The 22030-nt window shown below is 37.2% G+C and overlaps 1 protein-coding gene across 1 annotated transcript in view; it reads left to right on the top strand.

Moving 5' to 3' along the window:
* Positions 1 to 723: 723 nt before the first annotated feature.
* LOC145287936 (tyrosine-protein kinase HTK16-like) overlaps positions 724 to 22030 on the top strand; it is a 119219-nt gene continuing 97912 nt past the window's right edge. The window contains exon 1 of the mRNA XM_080135889.1: positions 724 to 1039. Coding sequence (XP_079992015.1) covers positions 853 to 1039 — 187 coding nt within the window. The 5' untranslated portion in view covers positions 724 to 852. The remainder of the gene's footprint in view (positions 1040 to 22030) is intronic.

Genomic DNA, 22030 nt, shown 5'->3' with positions numbered 1-22030 from the left:
TTGCTTAACTTAAATTAATTATTTTACTTAACATATTCACCGAATTTCACACTTCAAAACTCAAAAGCGGGATAATTAAACACAATCGAAGTTCTGATATTCAGACGTCAAAATAAGGTATGCAAACAATTTTTTTTTTTTTTTAATTTATAATTCTGTCCCTTACAACAACACAATATGTTTTGTTCAGTTTCAGATGATTATTTTAAGCATATTTGTTCCCACTTCAAAACAAGGGGGGGTTGTAAGCAATATATATATATATATATATATATATATATATATATATATATATATATATATATATATATATATATAAATATCGTTTATGAAAAATAAGTACACCGTTATAAAGTTCATTCTTCTCTTAATAATCGCTGAAAATTTCGTATTGATCGGATAATTACCTGACTTTTGGTAGATTTTTAAAAAGACGGTCCGTCAAAAAGTACTGACCCCCCCACCCCACCCCCAGTTTTGGCGGGGAATTAAATTAAACTGTAAGTACTCTTTTTTTTTTACTGGATCTTGTTTCATAATTATTAGAGTTTATACTAATTTCGACATTACACGTAAGCACGTAATAATGTTTTCACCTGAAATGTGTTGGTTCAAAAGATCACCAATCTAGACAAACACCAAAAGTCTAAATATAGTCTAGTAACAAGTTCTTCCTTTCTTTTTACGGAAACTTATTTGAACGAACTTAATTATGAACGGGACTAATTTTAACTCGACACCGTTATCAACTTTTTCTACTTGTTGATGATGATGATGGCTTCAACAAATTGTTGAATAGTTTCCTCAAACTAAAAAGTATCCAAACTTTTTTACTAAAGCAAAACATTCAACATGGATAATTCCCCAATTTATGCTAATCTACCAAACGAGCACATTTTTAGTTTACAAGACATGAAAATATCAAAAAACATAGATGAATTATTGGATAAACATAGAATATTTTTGAAAGATGCTGACCGAAATGTCGCCTTTTATCATTTTAATCTCGAACGACAAACAGCCGAAGAATATCTGCTTAGTGAGTTCTCTTTTTCTTTCTTTTAATCTTCTTTGTTGTTATTATTTTTATTATGATATTATTGTAGATTAACACACTCTGCTAAAACACTCCTACCAAAAAAAAAAAAAAAAAAAAAAGAAAAAATACTACTTTTTAGGCGTTTACGCGAAGACAACTTCGCGAAAAAAAAAAAATTATTATACTATTATTTTAGAGTGGGGATCAGTTTCGCATATAAATTCAATGTAAAATGATCTCCCATTTCGGAACCATTTTAGTGTTTTAGGGCAGTTAAAATTTGTGGGTGTGTATGTATTTTTTTACTATGGGAGATAAATTCTCTGTGTGTATTTCTTTTTTGAGGGGGGGGGCTCTATTTTTTATCTAATGACGTATGGGTTTACGACTTTGCAACACGGACTTAGGTTTAGTGGTAAAAAATTTAGTTAACTGCCCTAAAAAGTTAGACTGTTCAGGAAATGGGAGATCACGAAACTGATCCCCCACTTTTAATTCTAAAATAATTTTACTTTTCTTGATTTCTTATAACTTTTTGCTTGTTTATTTTCTTCTTTTAGCGAAGTTTTTCAGGGTGTTCACAAGTAATCGCCTAAAAAAATAAAATATCATCTTTGAGAGTTGCGGAGAGGGCTAATTCAGAGAAGGGTGTTAAATCCACAAACTTATAATTTTATTCTTCTTATAATTATTATTGTTGCAGTAAGTTTTCAGTTGAACAAAGATCTTTAAAATAAACAACAATCTAGCAAGCAATGTTCTGTTCTATAAAACATTTTTGAAAGGAAGTCACTCAACGTTAAAAATCTTGAATAAAGAATTTGAAATATTTTTTATTTTAACCTAAACTTTATTGGGAGAAAAAAAAACGGTAAAACTATACAAACACCGTGACAGCGAATTAACCCTACCCCTAACCCTAACCCTAACCCTAAACCTAACCCTAACCCTAACCCTAAACCTAACCCTAACCCTAACCCTAATCCTAACCCTAACCCTAACGCTGTCACGGTGTTTGTATAATAATACCAAAAAAACTTGGTAAATTTTTTCATAAGGTCCACCGCCACAATTTTTTAACCTGGGGAGGCTGGCGGTGTTTATTCCGAAAGCCGTTTTTAACATTTTTAAAGAAAATTGTGGAGGTGGGGACCTATTTGTTTATTGCACGCGCATACAAACATGACCGCCAGTGAATCACACTGCAGAATACAGGTCTTTATATTTCGAAAACTACTTTTTTCTGCAAAATTTTAATGAGATTTTCTTATTCAGCATAGTCGAAAACTGCTGAAAGTCGTCATTTTAAAAGAAATTGTGGAGGTGGACCTAAAACCCAAACAATTTCGTTTGTTTAAAAAGTTTCAGAACAAAAATAGGTGCCTCTACAGAATTTGAACCGAAGTAGACTTTTAATAAACTAAACCGAAAACTTTGGATAGTTTAGAGTTAAGGGTAAAACTTGCCGAGAGCGCTCTGTTTTGGGGTTGTTTTGAAAATGGAACGGAAATTTAAATTTCCGTGTTAATCTTTTAATTTCAAATTGCGAATGCACCAATACAATCGAAAGTAATCGAAAGAATAAAAATCAACAATTGTACTTTATGGGTTTGTATTACTGTACACATAGATTCGAAAAAGTTGTCAAAAAACAAATATATAACAAATAAATATCATCAAAGGCAAGATAAGTTACTTTTCTACCAAACTGGATATATTTTCTTTTGTTTTTATTCAATGTAACATGCTTATTCAGCTCGAAAAATATGCAGTGTTTACCGATGTATTACAAAAATTCAAAATGGCGTCCGACACTGTCTTTAACACGTAAGTTCAGGAAAAGATGTTATAAATAATAAACTAGACAAAATACTGTTAGAAATTCGCTCATTATATGTTACCGTGACATAAGTTGACATATATTCGGTGTTTTTTTAATAGTATTTTGTCTCGTTTATTATTTATAACATCTTTTCCTGAACTTACCGTGTTAAAGAGAGTGTCGGGCGCCATTTTGAATTTTCCAATACATTGCCGATGTATTACATCGGTAAACACTGTATGCTTTTCGAGCTGAATAAGCATGTTACATTGAATAAAAACACGAAAAATATATCCAGTTGGGTAGAAAAGTAACTTATCCTGCCTTTGATAACATTTATTTGTTATATATTTGTTTTTTGACAACTTTTTCGAATCTATGTGTACAGTAATAAAAACCCGATTTTCCGGTATGCTGACAACGACTTTCGGAATACCCCCCCCCAACCTCCGTATGTTAAGAGCGGCTTTCGGAATAAATACCCTAACTTCTCCATGTTAATATCTTTCGGAATAGACCCCCAACCTCCCATATTAAGAACGGCTTTCGGAATAGACACTCCCACCTTCCCATGTTAAGAATGGCTTTTGGAATAAACATCTCCAACCTTGTCAGCATACCCAAAACCTATAAAAGTTGATATTTCGAATGTAAACGGCGAGTTTTCTATTTTGTTGGTGCATGTGCTATTAAAAAAAAAAAAAAAATTATAGTGGAACGAAATTTAAATTTCCGCTCCATTTTCATAACAACCTCAAAACAAAATGCTCTCGACAAGTTTTACCATACACAATAGAAATGAAAAACAAAAAAATATAAAAAACAAGTCTTCGTTGGAGAAAACGATACTATTGCTGTGCCCCTATTGGTTCGGTAAAATCTGGTTACGACAACAGTTAACTACACATAATTAAAACTTGGCCTTTGGGACAAGATGAAAGTGTACCTTTATCGATTGTCTGTACTTTCTCTCCCTGCAGAACAACTAACCCACTTGCAAGGGCGCCTCGATTCACTATTGTGGAACGATGGTAAGCATTATGTCTGCAGAGAGGTCTGTGTCCAGAGTCCGAGCAAGGGAGGCCTGGGTCAGCCCAGTCTCTTGTGTCATAGAAATGCTGAGAGATTGGCTTTCCTGGGTCGTTCGCTTGAAGAAGACGCTCCTTGGTTGAGAACTCGTTTCCCAATTTCAAACCCAACCCCTCGGTAGAAGGTCGTTGTAGACCGAGGGGGGAGTCTAAGTTCTTCTCCAAATGCCGGACCGCTCTTAGTGCTTTGCCAGGGACCAGTGTCCTTGATCAGCCAAGAAAGAAACTTTATCGGGAGCTAGTGGAGGGGACTGCGAAGGATCCACTTTGTAGGCGGATGGAATGGTCGATGGAGGTTGTCCGTTCTCATTGGAGTTGGCTGCCGGGACGGGAGATTCTGAACAACTCAGAATTTTCTCTCACCTGGTGACTGGTCCGAAATGCGCTGCCCCTTCTCGACGAACTCTGCCGGTATAAAGAACATACGTGGGGCTTCTGTTCGCGCTGTGATGAATGCGAGCCCGAAACGATCGGGCACGCGTTTTTTAGTTGCAGCCGAATCCAGCCCTTATTGGAGTACGTCGGAGAGGTAACGGCTCGCATCGATGCCGAGTGTCCGCTCGATCTCAACGAAGGTTATTTTGTGTACAACATGGAGCCGCCGTTCCCCAGGGAAGAAAGAATGGTTTTCCTGGCGATCCTGGCAGTAGCGCGCATCGTGATTTGGATCACACGCCTCAAGTTGGTCCGCGAAGGGACATTTGTTCTGCATCGGGATCTGATCGTTTACTTTAAACATTTGCTTAAAGTAAAGATCAGATGCAATTGGAGGAGGTTGCCTAGAGTGGAATTTGACAAGAGGTGGGTGCACAGCACTAGTCCGTGCATCCGTCGAGGAGCCAAGTTTCAATACATGTTCCCTCCTTAAGCATGGCACGGGTGGTGCTGGGCCCTTCGGAACCCATCCCACTTAGGTTCTAGTTAAGTCATTTTAAGAAGACTCTTGACTGGTGGTACAAATGGGATCCTGTTCCTTATTTTATTTTTTGGTACTAGAGAACCTCTGAGTCTCCCCATCCTCTTTGTGCCACATCCTTGTTTTTTCAACACCCCCCCCCCACCGGTCACTCCCCTACTCAGAGGTTACCTTCCAACCCTCTCCACCCGTTGCTTTGTTTTCTCCCACTTCCATTAAGGTATTTTCCCCAATCCCCATTAGGGATCGCCCTGCTTGTTTTCGGTCCCCCCCCCCCGGAAAAAAACAGTGGGAGGGGGGGGTCTAGTCACTTAGATTAGTACAGGGGGGGGGGGTCTCACTAACAACCCAGTAGGATTTATTTTTTGTTTTTGATATGAACACTTTTGATTAGTTTTCCCCACTCCACGAACAATCTTTCTCTTAATTCAAAAACTTTTTATTTTCTAATGAAATTGAATTTTATTTTTTCACACACACACACACACACACAAAATTAAAAAAAAAAAAATGCATACACAAACACACAGACAACTGTTTATAAATTGTAAATATGTTTTTGATTCTTAAACGCTGGGGATTTATTAGTTAGATAAGATCCATAGAGTGAATGAGGTATTTTGGTAAATGTTGCCAGTCAAGAGTAAGACTCCAAAGTCTACATTTATTACTTTTAATCACTTTAGTCACAAAGACCCTGAACCCTTCCCATCCCCAATTTCTTGTAGGGCCTTGTGCCTAATTTTGTTGTTTAAAAATCTTTTGTTTTTTACTTAATTGTATTTTCAAAACTTTTAAAAGCAATAAAATATATAAACAAGATCAAAGTGTAGTATCTGTTCTTCGGATGCTGCACTTCAATTTCTTGTTCTCTGTCATTGCAGGAGAAGTCCTTCACGACTGAGACAATTTTTATTTTTGTTCCTTTTCTCCACATTAAAAAACGACCCTGGTGTCTAACTCTGTTCGGTGGGGAGGCATTGTAAATAGGAACTACACATAATTAAACTAGAGTCTCTGAAACGAAAAGTAGAAAACTTAGTGATTAAATTTTTGTTATTGTCTATTTGTGTGTATTATTTAATTATGTTGGTGCTTGGTCGAAATAATAACTAAAAAGGAAAAATTTAATTTCAACTAAAAACAGTTAACTACTTAATCGTCATGTCGAAATTTATTTTAATTCGTTCACATTCAATAATTTTTTAAATTACTGTTTATGGTAATTGCATAAACAACAACAACAACAACAACAAAATTGTTGCAAATCAGCAACAAACGATTCGGCGAATATTCTGAAACTTTGTTTATCTTGTCTTGTCAAAAATATTTAATTCATCAAGTTCTTACTGTGTTTGTTTACAATACCATAACTGCTGATATTTGGGCTCAACAATGAATGTTCTGGAAAAGTCCCTTCTGATTAATGTTTACCAATTACTGTTGGAGTTTGAGGTATTCAAAGAAAGCATGCTTGATCTTTTTGCTTTGGAATGGACCACAACAGCGACAATCAGGTGCCTTCACTATTTTGGAACTGTGTTACAGGACATTGAGGAACAATGCGCCTCAGGCCAGTAGTCGCCAGGTGAGCAAAAACTTGGAATTGTGTAAATGACTCAAACTTGGCACCCAATTATTCAAAGCAGATCTTCTCCTTTGACCATCCCAGGCACCTATAGAGCAGGTCATCAGCAGCCCCCTTTACTAGTTCGCTTCTGGAAAGCCATGAAAGATCACTGGACTGAAGAAGCTTTTTCAGCGCTGCTTAGCACTCTCTGAAGAACTGAGTGCCGCCCTTCAGCCTACGTCTATTCTGGACTGAGTGATCGAGGATGAGGTTGGAAAAAGCACCATTGACTGTGTGGTTCAATGCAGATTCTTCTGTTAAGGTTTGACTTAAGAAGGCCAGTCTCAGAGGCATGCTAAGTTGAGTATCCCTAAGCCTCCCTCACACGGACGTTAAATACAAACCTGTCTGTGAACCCAATGCCTCTTCCTGTCTCAGAGAAATGAGGACAGGAGCCTCTTGAGAGCCTTGAGGTTTGTCGCAGGCATGGGAAGTACAGCCAATAGGTAGAGGATGAGTGGAAAGACGTAAATGGTACACGCTTCTGCTCTATCCTTTAAAGAGAGTTTTCTTCAAAGCCAAGAGTTAATCAATGCTTCGGCCTTTGACTGTACCTCCAATCAATTCCTCTCCAATTGGAGACCTGGTCCGAACAACACACCAATAATTTGAACCAGGCTATCGATCCAGCTGAAAGAAGCCGAAAGGGTGGTGACATCACTTCAGGTACCCAACTGCAGGCTGACTGACTTGTTGTAATTGATTTTGGTCCCTGTGATTGTTTCGTAGCATGTAAGTGCCTCTGTCACAACCTCAACGTCTTGGAAGCACAACACAAAAACGGTGATGTCATCAGCAAATGTGGAGACCTTGGCTTATGATCCATCAGACAATGTGATTCCGTGCAGGACCGGACTTGCCTCTCCACTCTTTAGCTTACAAAGTAGCGGCTCCAATGCTAGGATGCAGAGCAGGGGTGACAGCGAACAACCCTGACATACCAACTGGGAGATAGCAAAGGATTACGGGCGCTTTCCATTGACTTGCACGATTTCCGTTGGTGTGCGGTACAGAACAGAGATCCATTTGCGAAAGTTTTGTTTAAAGCTAGCGGTCTCTAAAGTTGATGCCAAGAAGCAATGGTCTACCCTATTGAAAGCTTTGGACTGATCCAAATTGATCAGCGTGACTTCAAGATTGTCTTTTATCCCTTCCTTTGAATCTATCTCTCTTTCACAGCATAGTTTTGCTCGGGTTCGATCAACTCTCTGACAACACCCTGCAACCGATTCACTAGGATCTTGGCCAAAATCTTTAACTCTATGTTTAGCAGTATGTGACCCAACCAACTATAGTGGAAAGGGATTAATGTGGAAAGAGGGGTGACAGCTAAATTAGCGCTATGGTTAAAAACTGCCCCAAAAAAGGGCCAGCGAAAGAGGAATTAGGACCTTTTTTATTTTAACGGCAGGTCCGGGAAGAAAAGCAGATAACCCTGCCAGTTAGAGGGATGGCGATGTCATCAATGTGAAATACATTTTTTTTGTAACGGAAAAAACAAAGTCGAATTTATGAAACAATGAACTGTAAAGGTGATTATTTGGAGATATCTAGCGGATTGTTTAGGCTAGAATTTTGACCTGGGTGGGGAGGGGGTCAAGGACGGGCTCTCCGATGCATGAGAAAATTGTCAATGAGAATCCTTGTTCTGTGGAAAGTTAACTGATGGATTGTAAGTGTGTGGGCACTACAGTCTTCTTTGTGTTTCATATTAACTGAGGGAGGTCAGGTCGTTATGGGCCTGTAATCATTTAATTCTTCCTTACTATGGTTGTTCCGCTTCTTCAACAATGTGATCACTCCTTTAGAGATTTGACCAGGAATGGAACCCTTGTCAAACTAATGATGGAATGCATCTGTCAGAATAACAGGTGAGACAGCCTTAAATACGGTTCATAAGGAAGACCATCAAGTCCTGGCAATTTGTTGCAGCCAACCTCCTTCAGCACAGTCAAAACCTCATGCTCTGCAATACTACCTTCACAATCAGCCACTCCAGCCACCTTGAGGTAGGGAGAGTTGGCAAAATAGTTGTCAAACTCCTGTACTAGGGGCTTGGACAGTTGAGTGAAGCGAATTGCAGATTTCCTGAGTTGATTCTAAGGTATGTCCATCCAAGTGCTTGACTTTGATGATGTATTTATCTGAGCCAAGCTTAGAGACTTCCTTACGCTCGTTTGCATCTCAGTTCATGGCTTCATTTGAAACTTGGCCTAACTCTAACTACTTGGTCCTCATAATGCTTGCTAGCTTCACGCCAAATGTTCTCTTTAGTTAGTTCTATGCTAACAGTACCCCCCTTCGTCACCGCCTTGGTTAGTTTCTCTAATGTCTGCTTCTTCTCCTTGGCCTAGAGTGAGGCACTGGGCATATTTGACGGAGAAATCTCTTAACTTTTGTTTTCGTCCTAAACCATCACTTACTCCCAGTAACTTCCCTCACTAAATTTCTCTAGATAAATAACACTAGCTGTTCTGCAATCTTGTATTGCCAACAAAGCAGTAATCAACTTCCAGTAACCTGCTAGTTTAGGCCTGTTTCCTAACTTCAAACAGGCTAATGGTCCAATTGGTCTAGCCAAGTAAATGTAGAACATGATAGGAAGTCTACTTCGCCTCTTCTAACTAACATCCTATTCAAATAAGTATTCACATAGGGAGGCGCATGATTTGTCCATGTCAATATCTTTTGCTCCGAGTGTTTGGTACAAAACCTGTTGACCAAATCGCATCTAGCCAGGCCGGTTTCATACCTCTCCATTCCTCTACCTTCCTCCACCCGACCTTGTCTATCTTGGGATCAAGGATGGCATTCCAATCTCCCATTAAAATTATACATTTTGAACACAAAAAAAGCATGAAGATCCCAATAAAAGGAGACCCTCTCTTAAGCCATGCTCCCTTATGAACATTGACTATTGCTGACAGGATATATTCAACAAGCAAGAAGACACCCTTATCCTGAGGATCCCCATATGCTGGAAAGTCGTCAAAGTTTCTGACCAGCACCTGGGCATCCCTAGATGAAACGAAGTATGTCTCCTGGATCTTAACCACATCTACTTCCAGGAACAAGAGGCCTCTTTGGACTTGTGCCATCTGGCTTGCAGACTTCAAGCCCCTCACATTTAAATTAGTCAAGTCAAGAACAAAGACATGATCCTATTTTATTCAGTGTTGCACCCGGTTCCAAAGTTTGCTAGCGAAAGACACCAATGCTCTGCGCCATGCTCATAATCATCAGCACTCTTGTGTCCTGGCTTCAGTGTATGATACCACTGACATTTAGGGAAAAAGTTTCAAACTTTCATATACTCGGATGGACCAAAACTGGGACCCTTCGATTTTTTTCGATTTTCTTTTTGTCCTTTGCTGACTTGGTGGTATGGAGGCCTTGTCTGTTTGCTGTTGTTGTTGTTGGTAGTGTTGCTGCTGCTGCAGTTTTTGTTGCTGCTGCTGCAGTTTTTGTTGCTGCTGCTGTTGTCGTTGATCAGTTGATGGGGTTGTGGCAGAAGGGGTTACGCTCTTCCATTTCTGGCCCATCACTTTGCTCCACTCCTCCTTAGCCTTTCCCCAAAGTTTTGTTGATTTTGGGGCTGGTGTTGGTGCTGAATCTGAAGGAGTGGCTGCAGCTTGCACTGCCACTGAGGTTGGGGCAGCCTGAGGTGCTGGTCATTCAGGTGTTGGCTTTTTTGGACAGTTTTTGGCCATGTGGTCTTTTTTCTGGCAAAACAAACAGTATGGATGGTAACCCTACATGATCACCATCATATTCTATTTTATGTGTGTCAGCATGACTGAAATTGCTTGGAAGCCTTCCCTCTTCAAGTTTAGTGGCCATGAAGTTGAAATTCAACTTCATAGCCACTGTGTATTCAGAATTCAGACATATGGAGTCTGCTTCGGGACTTTGGTCCATGTCTTTGAACTGGTTGAAGAACGCCTGCTATTCTGCATTCAGCTCAACTGGGACGTTGTATATGTGGACTCGGATCCTCCTTCTTTTGTACTCAGATTGCAACTTTACTCTCCCAATCCTCAGTTCTTTCCAGGAGAGTTGTTATGCTTCATCTTTGGTGGGGAGGTGGATATCCCGCATGGCATAGCTCTTCTGGCAGATGTATATGGCCAGAATGTTTAATTTTTTCAAAATCTCTGCCATGTCTTCTTTTTCGAGACTTAAGAGGCGATTCTCTCCACGATCTGAAGAGAACAGGGACAAAACCCTGCCTGCTATCACCTCCCAAGCACCCACACCAGCTGAAGTACACCACCTTCAATGCATTACTTGTTAAATAGAGGTCTTTGTGTTCCTCCAGGAACAGTTTTTTTTTTCTGCGGTCCTCGCCCACACAAACTCTTCTGATGGTTTGATCAATATGTCGTTTGTGTGGTCCAACCTTTTTATTGGGGCTTATTTTGGTCTACCTTCCACCTTTGGCAAGCTCCAGATAGTGGCGTTTACTTTTTGGGGGCCGTGTTTTGTGTTTGGCATTCTGCCTGCTTTATTTCCAGATTTGCTCCCCTTTTGGGGAGCATCTCCATCTTCAAAATCTTTTGGGAAGGCTGCCTCTTAATTGACTTTGAGATCCAGGTGATATGCTCTCTCTTTCTCATGTTTTGAAGAGCGATCTTCTTGGAGAGCTGCTCCTTTAAATTCTTCCGTTGGGGGTGTAGCATCTATGATGTTTGTTTCTAGGCGGTGTGCCCCATCTAAAACTTTTGCAGTTATTTTCTAGAGGAGCAGCCCATTTTGATGGTGGGCTCCCGGGCTGGGGGTTCTTGTTTACTCTTCCGTGTTAAATGTTTTCATAGTTGGTCAGAATAATAGAAAGTCCAAAAGATCATGGTTTCAACTGATGTGGAAACAATGTCCAGAGTGGGATGAGAAAGAACTATCCTTGGAATAACTTTTTGAGATAAACTAAGAAATGCATATGTCAGCATAAGGTTTACTATTAACAGATCCATCAATGTTATTGGGAAAAAAAGAGATTAATGTTCTTTGGACATGTTTCTTGGCTACTAGACTCCAGTTATGTAAAAAAAAAAAAATCATATCAAGCAGATTTCATTCAAGGAAGACAAAGACAACAGCCATCAAATAAATTAACCGACCAGATAATGTTTTTGATTGGTATGTTGATCCTGATATTTAAAAAAACTGACCCATGAAAAGTTGAATATATATGCAAGTGAAAACAGACTATACCGGTAGAGCATGAATAGAAGCTCAATATCTTTGAAAGTAAATATGTTTAAGAACCATCCTTAAAAGAACATTTCTGAGATAGACTAAGAAATATGGATATCAGCAAGAAACTTAATATTAACCAATCCATCAGCAAAGTTATTAAAAAAAAAAGTGATGTGGTTTGGACTTTTCCCGCCTACCAGACCTCAGCTATGTGCAGAAATCATATCAAGAAGATTTTATTCATGAGGAGGGCCACCAAACTGCCATGCCACTTCTGACAGCTAAAAGATTGGCCTAAAACTGTTAAAAGTGATAAAATTTTGTTTTCAAGCATGTGACAAAGCTCTTTGGAGTCATATATATATATATGTCAAGTAAATCAAGTTACCGTTTAATTGTTTACCTTATTCTTTATGAAGCACTGTCCCTATGATATATGCGTTGACTCGATAACCAGAAAGTGATGATGATGATGATGATGATGATGAGAGTGATCACTGCATCCAGTCCCCTTCCTTCCCTTGTTTTTCTGATGCTCTTGCTTGAATGGTAGAAATTGCAATATTTGAAACCATAAATATAGAGAATTAGCAACATAATAATGCAACAAAACTTTTTGTATATAAACACTTGCTGTGTCTTCTGTTTATAACATGGCATTCCAAAGAAAAAAAACAGATGTTTTTAACAGTTTGGTTCGTGTGGCATAGGTAAACACAGTTTCATCTTTCTGTACACATCATCATTTTGTCGACCAACCAGCTCTCACCAAGATGTCCCAGACATGCAAACCACACAATCTTGAGAAATGATCTTCATGAGCTCTCTGCAGAAGCTTAATAATAAAATCAGCAGCAGCTGACCAGGCTGTATAAAAAGGTTGGATTTTTTTTTCACTATAGGCTATATGGCTTTGCGTCTCAATCTCATCACTTGACGATAAGATGGTGACACTGCCATGAGCATTTGCCACTAGAATGCTAAGTGATACAGCATTATACATCATCATGATGACTAAGTAGAATTCCACTCTTCAACAATGACAAATGATAACAGCTGTCAACTGATCCTAGCAGCATTCAGTATCAGTCTACAGTTGTCTCCTCCCATCTATCATCATCACAGTGATAACATGAAAATCAAAAATTCTCAGTGAAAGACCAGATAAGATTCTGGCCAGGATAATCATCATCATCATCATCATCATACAATAACACACTATCTATTCCTGACAGCTCACTAGAATCATCAACTAACAGGCACATATTTATTTTATTTACCTTCACGAGGTTAGACAAAAGCTTAAGCGTTGGTTTTATGAAAGAGAAATGTTGGTTCAATAATGGAGAGTAGAAAGAGAACCTTTGGTTTACTTTTGGCAGCTTGTGTTGTCCTTATTTTGTTGTTTAGTCCTCATATTCCATGAACAATGTTTCTGACAAAGGGGGAAGAATTGTTATTTTCTGTATCAAAATCCATCTGTCTAACAGTGGACAGTAGAAAATGGACGTTGGGTTTACTTTCAGCAGTCCTGTAACTCTTGCTGCTTCCCTTATTTTGTCCCTTAGTCTTAATATTCTATGAATGATGTTTCTGACAAAGGGAGAAAAATTACTGTTTTCTGGATCAGTCTATTCCATCTATTGGCTAGATTTTTTTTTTAAGTTCCTTACACCAAATGGTTTCATGCCTTCTCTGGAGCGATTTCCATTAAAAAAAAAAAAGAGTTACTGTGGTACCAACTGGATTCAAACTTGGCACACCCAGGTTTTTAATTTTAGTCAGTGTTGCTAATCACTTAGTCACGTCACCATCACCAACAATCAATCTTTCATCTCTGTTGTCTTTCAGGACGCTTCCTGAACCCTGGTGCTGTATTTGTGTGTATTCATAGTGAAGTTTTGGTTGCACATTGCATAAAAGCATGGGATGCTGCCCCACATGCAGTTCCATAGTTCTCTGCTAACTAGAGCTTGTGTGTCAAGTTAATTTGATCATCTGCGAAGTCATGTTGTTCTTAGATCCACAACATCAGTTTGTCAGTGAGTGCAACTGGAACTCCTGTTACACATGGTATAACAGAATTGATTATCGAGGTTTACTTCTCTAAATCCACTGTGTCCTGTTTGTGCCTAACCATAATGATATCTAACCTCGAGAAGGATGTGGCTCTTCACCATGCACGGATGGTCATTTGCTATAGAGAGGCTATGTATTGCGCTTCACATAACGCTAAGATGCATGGAGACCAGTCAGGGGACACCTGATGGCCACTCGAAAAGGTACTATTCCTCTGCATAATATCCTTCCCCCCCACCAACAGTTAGACGTATATTTATTTCAAAGAAATAATTATCACCTTTACATTTTATTTTGCACAAAAGTTTTTTTTTTCTTCTTCTTCATTGGCACATTCATCATGCGTCTCTTTAATTTCATTTATTTTTTTCTTGTTGGTGGGGATCATGCTGCACCGAACAACATCGTCCATCTTTGTCTCCACTTTTGCTACATGCTCAAAAAACTTGATCTCTCATCATCAAAAAAAATCATCCTCTTCACTCACACCAAACAAAATTCAAATTGTTCAAGTAATTTCTCCAAGAAAGAAAATATACATATTATTTGAATTCTTTAGACTACTGTTCTCATCTTGAGTGTTATTTTCACAACATTTCGGTCAATGTAACCACCAACCTTCTTCAGGTATGTCTTGTCGAACTCAGGAATTGACACAGTATTTTGAACAGAACCGTTTATTTAATCCACAGGGGTAGCATTCTTTCATTCTGTCAGTCATGTGTGGGTAGAAATCCAAAGTAATTCACAATTGTATTTTGAGTGTCGTTGGCACTGAGAATTGAACCTTCAACCTTCAGAAGTGTAACGTTTACAACTGAATGGATAGATGGATAGAATATATACTTCCTAATGAAACAAGATCATGCTGACGTAATGAATATGAATACATACAGGTTCCTTCATACAAGGATATGATTGGTTAGTGTAAGCCAAAATACGGACTGGTATAATGACCTGACTGAAATCCTCACTCAGCTATTTTAAACAAATATATTTTTTTCCAGGACATATCAGATACTATAAATTTCTTCTCTCAAAATGAATAACAATCCGTTATTTTGTTGAAATAATAGATAAGCAAATTGATGGAGTCACAACATCAAATATGGAACTAGATGACATGAGTTTGCATGATGTTATATTTTGGTGAAGTTCATTGATGCATGCTTAAAATTAATGCTTAAACTTAAAATGGGTAAATATTTAACTAAGAGAAAAGACCAAGAAATTTGTTGGTGCCTTTGAAATATAATAGTAATGTCTTCTTAGATACGTGGTTCCATATTATGATTATAAGCCACTTGAGACTTTGCAAAAATAATGTTCATACCAGATGGTGGGCATCATCGACAGTTTTTATGTTCATAGATGGGTAGCTGATAAATCTTGAGTGGTCATGCAGTGTGGTCCAAGTGATATCTAATATATATATATTTTAGCAGGACAGGTGAGGGAGGGGGGGTCAGTTAGGTTTCTGTGGATACCAAAGGCAGATGGGCTTTAAGCTGATGGTCTGTTTGTGTTCAGTTGGAATATATGTTTGTCTTGGTTTGCAAGTCTGCTGATATTTATCTCCCCCACACAGCAGAAAAATGTGAAACAAAGTCACGAAAGTGGTGTTTGAAAAACCAGTGCTGTAGAGAAAGAACACCCTGCCCTACAAAAAATGCCCAGGCTGTCTCATCGGCATCTCCCCGATAGAGTGATTACCAATAAACTGACCCCTTCTCAAAGGATGTAAAGACAAAGCCTGGGAGAGTGGCCCTCCTAGAATGGCACAGGATAATACCTTGGCTAACAAATTTGCTACCAACTATAAATGTAACCTATCAAAATAAAACATTGTTACTTGTTTTAAACAAGTTGTGGTTTTGTTTGGAAGGAAACTATATTTTGTGATCGAAATCAGAGAATGATGATGATGATTCTGATGATCACCCTCCTCCTCCCCGCAATCCTTCGAGATACATTTCGGTAGGATGTGAAATTCGTATAAATTGGATGAGTTTCAAAATCCTGAAGAATTTGTTCATGTTTTACACAAGAAAAAAAGAATCGTAAAAGATCCCCCCCCCCTCATATTTAGAAATGTGGTGCGGAGGACATATAATGAAGTATCATCCTTCCCATCCCTTATTCTGTTAGTTCAATGAACACTTAAGGCTTGAATTCGGCTAGGCATGCAATGAAAATATCAAATAACTAAAAAACAAACAAAAAAACCTATATAATTGGTACTACAACCAGTGTTGAAATCAAGCACTGAATCTGGGCGAAGACAACGATTGGATAATCACGGTCTGTGTAATGAATGCACAAGTTTACAACATAACAATCAAGTATTCCAATTGAAACTCTATTCAATAAATCAAGTTGGAACTACATTACTTAAGCTCCTATATAATCTTGATTAGATTAAAATAAAAGGGTATATAATCAGCCCCGATTTACATATGAACTACGGTGCAATGACCCAAAAGATGCTTTGCTATATCTTGGGACCTATTATTAACTTCTGCACCAGAAAGCGGCCCACACGGACACTACAAAAAACTATTTCACTGCCAATTTCGATTAAACCAGAGAAGGGTCACTATCTCAGTCAGGATCTGTCGATCTTGTTATAGACTTCTAAAAAAGATGATAAATATGTCAACAAATGCAACAGTTCAAAGTGAATTTGGACAGTTGCTGGGCTACTGTATCCTCTTCTGTGTAAATTTCTACCACGTTTTCTCTGAATGGCAATTGAAGCTTATTTTATATTTAGCCAAATAAATTGATCAGTGGATTTGAATTGATTAGTGGATTTGAATGACATTGACTCAACAACCTGTAGCTTGATCATTGGTTGCCTGAAGCCTACTAACCTGAATAACCTGCATTTCCTCGGTGGCATTAGCCCTGCATATTTGAGATACTCACTGACTTCTTTACTAACTCAGTGTTTGAGAGGTGAAGGAGAACTTTAATAGAATATTCAAATATCTATGTATATCAAGTAGAGATCAATTGTTGGTCCCAGGAATTGGAGGCCCCTTTGATTTCTGAGAATGTCAACTGAAGTAAAATGCTAATTATAAGACCTCCACTTCCATTTTGAAGCTCCATCTTCTGCCTCAGAAGCACCCTGGGTTCGGTGGTGGACCCTCAACCGTTTTAAAAATAGAATTGATAGTGAAAAATCAGGAATAGGACTACAAAACCAACCTAACCATCTGTGACTGTGGAGAGGAGGAGAATACGGAGCAATACTGCATTGTCTGCACTTCAGCAAATGTAGTTTGAAAGACAGTAATAATGCAAAAAACTGCATTAAAAAAATATGGAGAACTGTCATATGACTACATGCGTCCCAGAAATGTAAAAAAGAACAACAAAAATCTGAGAATGATGATGATGATTCTGATGATCGCCTGCCTCCTCCTCCTTCTCCTCATCACTTTTTGTCATCATTCTGCATACATTTCGGGAGGATGTGAAATTCTAATAAACAGATACAATACTGATAAATAAATTGGATGAATTCCAAAATCATGAAGAATTTGTTCATGTTTTTACATAAGAAAAAAAAAGTATCATATATAAAAGGATATCCTTTTTTTTTTTTTTTTGTTTTGTTTAGAAACAGGGTGGAGGAGCAAACGCCGCACCCCTTCCTGTTCCTCTTTCTGTAGGTTCAGTGGACACTTAAGGCTTAAATCCGGCTCTGCATGCAATGAAAATATTAAATAACTCAAAAAAAAAAAAAAAAAAAAAAAAAAAGTGAATAAAAAAAAAAAGCAACATAAAAAAATTTAAGAGATCCTGTTTATACTTTTAATAAAATCTGACAGTTAAAATTTTTTTTTTCTGAGATTGGGTGGATAACATTTTATTTCAGAATAACTAACACATTCCTCTTATTTAGCCATTGTTTCTTTTTAGTTATTTTGGGAGTAAAAAAAAAACTAAGCATTCAGTCTGGGCAGATTAATTATTTTACTCGAAAAGAAAAATGCATAAAAAGGTCATCCACAAAGAGAGACTGTTTTTTTTTTTTTTTTTTTTTTATATCCTTGTTTATCCTTGTCCCAGTTTTCTCCTGGCATACTCTCCAGCTCTTTCTCTTGTGTTTATCTCCAATACAAGGATATGTCAGAATAACCAAATGTTTTTGATTTTCTGCTTCAATCTATTGCCTCCCCCCTCAAACGCTCATCTAGCTGTAACCACAATCAATTTCCCTCCACTCTTTATCTCTGCCTAAAATCAAATGCAAATTTCATGAACAAAGTTTCTTTCCTCGAACTGCCCGCCTGTAGAACTCCATACTGCAGGCCTGCTTTCCAGCTTACTACAACATGGTCGTTTTCAAGTCCAATATAAATAAGTTCTTGTTGAGTCATCCTCTTAAATAATCGAATTCTGCCCAATTTTCATCGCTATCAATCATTATGCTGTTGTTTCACTGACCACCTTATACTCATTAACCCTTATGCTCAATTGGCTTTCAGGCCTTGATAAGTGGTGACTTCCTTGTAAAAAAAAAAAGAAAGAAAAAAAAAGCCCAACTTGATGAAATCAGATAAGAACATTATTCTTGCTCTGAAAAGGGTAAACCAAATATTTGTATGTTGGAAAATAAAGGTTCTAATTATTAAAGCTGAAAATAATTCCTGTCAATTTATGAATATTTTAGTAGGAATTGTGTCCATTGACTGCAAAATAAAGTTAGAGAGAGGGAGTGTTTGATAGTTTAGATTGATTAAAATGTAGCAGACATTACTCCACCCTTTCCATATAAAAAAAACAGTCATTTTAACAGTTGTTTTTCTAACACTCCTCCATTTTTTTTTTAAATGCTTCCATGAAAAATAAATTATAAGTCTACTCAAATTACAAAAAGATTTTAGTATTTTGGGGTCAAAAGATGAAAAATGATGGCGGCTGCTGCTGCTTAAAACACAGTAAATTTTATTTATCTCCCTCCTACAGGCAAGATGATGTGACACAAGGGTTGGAAAGTGGGATTTGAATGACCAGCATCCTAGAAGAAGACTACTTTTGCTTGCAAAAAATACCTAAGCAGCCCACTCGATATTCCCTGATAGGGGCAACTCAGGCAATTAGCAATAAACTAACCTCTTCTCAAAAGGAGAAGGTAAAGCCTGGAATGATGGACCTTTTCGAACTCCAAAGGATTAAATCTATATCTCCGTCAACAGGACACAAACCATTTCAGCAATGGCTTAAACTGTTGGCTTTGTTGTTGAAGGAAAAGCCCAACTGAGCAGAGTTTGTCACTGAGATCATATTTAGCAAGTCCAGCTTAGTTTGTCTCAAGATCATTGTAAAAAGGGCACTCTTTCGAATTTCATATATTTTCTTGGTGTAATTTGAGTATATTAAGTAAAATCAAATAAGCTACCAGGGAATCTTATAGCTAATATTTATACTCTCCTCTTCCTGCGGAGAGAGAAAGAGAGTGTGTGTGTGTATGTGACACAAGGCCAGTTTAATGATTGGATGAAATACTCCTGCGGAGTCTACCAAGTCGGATAGTCCTGCAAAGTCTACCAAGTCGTATACTCCTGCAAAGTCTAGTAGGTGTGTATGAAATAGACTGTCGAAGAAAATTGGAAAAATTGGTTCATGAAAATATAGATAAGCAAGGCAAAATACTAATAGAAATAATGACACACGCACATAATGATGTTTGTTTTGTTATTTCTATTAGCATGTTGCCTTGCTTATCTATATTTCCATAAACTATTTGTCCATATATATATATATATATATATATATATATATATATATATAAATCCCCAAAACTTCTGGCCTTGATGGAGAGGGAGACTAAAACTTGCTGCTATGATTTCAAACTGATCTTAAATAACAGCAAGGGGAGACTTGATTCCAAATGTAATATCTATCCTCTTTTGGAAATAGGGTACGATTATGAATATTTCATGTATCAAATAATCTTTTACACTGTGAAATTTACTTTATGTATGAAAACCAAAGAGGGGAAATGTAGCATATGAGAAATATTTGAAATCTAGTCTCTACTTGCTGTTATTTCAGATCATTTGAAACCATAGCAGCAAGTTTTAGTCTCCCCTCCATCAAGGCCAGAGGTTTGTGGGAAATATCAGTTATTTTGTAATTCATATGCAAAACTAGGAAAACAAATGACTATCATTAAAACATTTTATGGCTGTAAAAAAGTGCAAAAAATAGGTTCTGGATGATGGATGATCCCCTTAATATGCGACCTTAATGCAAATGTTACATAGCCCACTACACAATTCAGTCCATTACCTTTCCAATGAGTCTTCATTTGTAAAATTCTGATCAATGGGTGCTGAGATCAAAATTGAATATTGAAATGGTCATATCTTTGATTCTATGGGATTAAACTACATGAAAATTTGCAGGCTTTTTGAAAATTTTATAACAATTGGTAAAAAAGAACCTATATTTTCAAAGCAATGCCTAAATTTACCTACATTTGTATATATAGTGTCCTACAGGTCAGCTTCAGTTTTGCTGCTTCGGTTGTCTCCACTGTGGCCTTGCCAGACCACTAATATGGCTATATCTATACTAGTAGTCAAATTGAATATTGAAATGCTCAAATCTTTATATAGGATAAAACTACATGAAAATTTGCAGGCTTTTTGAAGATTAGAATACTATTCTATGGTCAAAATTTTATGAAAATTAGTAAAAAGGAACCTATATTTTCAAAGTAATAAAATATGCTCAAATTTACCTACATTTGTATATATAGTGTGCTGCAGGCCAGCTTCAGTTTTGCTGTTTTGGTTGTCTCCCCTGTGGCTTGCCAGGCCAGTAATATATATTACATTTTTTCTCCTCAAACAAAGCATATTTGCCACTTAGATGTGAAGGGCTAACACAAGCAATATGCCTGAAAAATTGAAATGGCTTAATATATTTCAATATTGGCATATATATATATATATATATATATATATATATATATATACTAGCAAAAGTACCCGTCGTTGACTGGGTTCAAAAACAGCCTACAGAAAATGGACTCTGATTTATGAAAGTATCATAGGTTATGAAAAGGAAGGGTTGTAAAGAGATAGCTTCGAATTTGGGGCTATCAAAACCAAAGCAAAATATGATGAAAGTAAAAATAAAATAGATAAACCCCATAATTTATTATATCATACCTGTTCACACTGAAACACTTATCACAATATTCTCTGGATCTATATTAAAAAAATTTGTTAAACTTTATGACATATTTCCATTCTATGGAGGCCAGGCGCAAACGAACACCCCATAATTTTATTATACCATATTTCTTCAAACTGAAACATAATTATCAAAGTATACTTACGCAGATAGATATGAAAAGTCTTTATTAAATTTTGTGCCTATTTCCATTCTGTGGAGGCCAGGCGCGAACGCAAACCCCACAATTTTATTATACCATCCCTATTTAAGTTAAAACATACTTATCAAAGCATTATGTACATCTATATCAAAAACACTTGTGAACGTTTTTTTTTAATTTTTAAATTTTTTATTTCCATACTTTGTGGACCAGGCGTGTACGCAGACCCTACAATTTTAATGAATCATCATTATGCTAGATCAAACATACCCATTCCTGTGTCTCGATACATCTTCTAACATTATATGTGATCAGTTTTCTATAATAGTCAACCATATAGGAGCCTATTCATGACCAGACGTTCAGCTTTATATTATAGATATATGCATAGAGAGAGAGAGAGGGCGGGAGAGAGAGGGAGGGAGAAAGAGCTTAATGAGCTAAGAAAGAATTTTTTAAATTTAATTAAAATTAAGGAAGTTATGACTATTTTTGTGCCTCACACATTTGGATAATTTTCCCTTTTTAAGACCATATGTGTTTTGTCACATTTTTTTACACTACTTTTTCAGTAAAAATGTTATAGCGTTGTTAAAACAAAAGATTACGCAATGAAAGTTACCATATCAGTGTATTTTTGTGCTAAGAATTAGAATATGCTACTGAAAATCTCATGAAATTAATGGTTTTCAAATAATCTGCAGTAAATGCACATGCTGCAATTTCTTAAAAATGCCATGTATCCATTAAAAGAAAAGAAGTTAGAGAACTCAAAGCTGAATTGTAATGCATTTTATTTCATTTTTAATGAAAGATAAACAAGTATTATTTTAGAATTTAATGTAAAATGATTCCCTATTTTGAGCTATTCTAGTGTTTTAGGGCAGTTAACCATGCTTT

The sequence above is a fragment of the Euprymna scolopes genome, chromosome 11, assembly GCF_053919585.1.
Source record: "Euprymna scolopes isolate OS-2025 chromosome 11, ASM5391958v1, whole genome shotgun sequence".
Taxonomy (NCBI): domain Eukaryota; kingdom Metazoa; phylum Mollusca; class Cephalopoda; order Sepiida; family Sepiolidae; genus Euprymna; species Euprymna scolopes.
The sequence above is the reverse complement of the archived record's forward strand: the minus strand, read 5'-3'. Positions and strand labels throughout refer to the sequence as shown.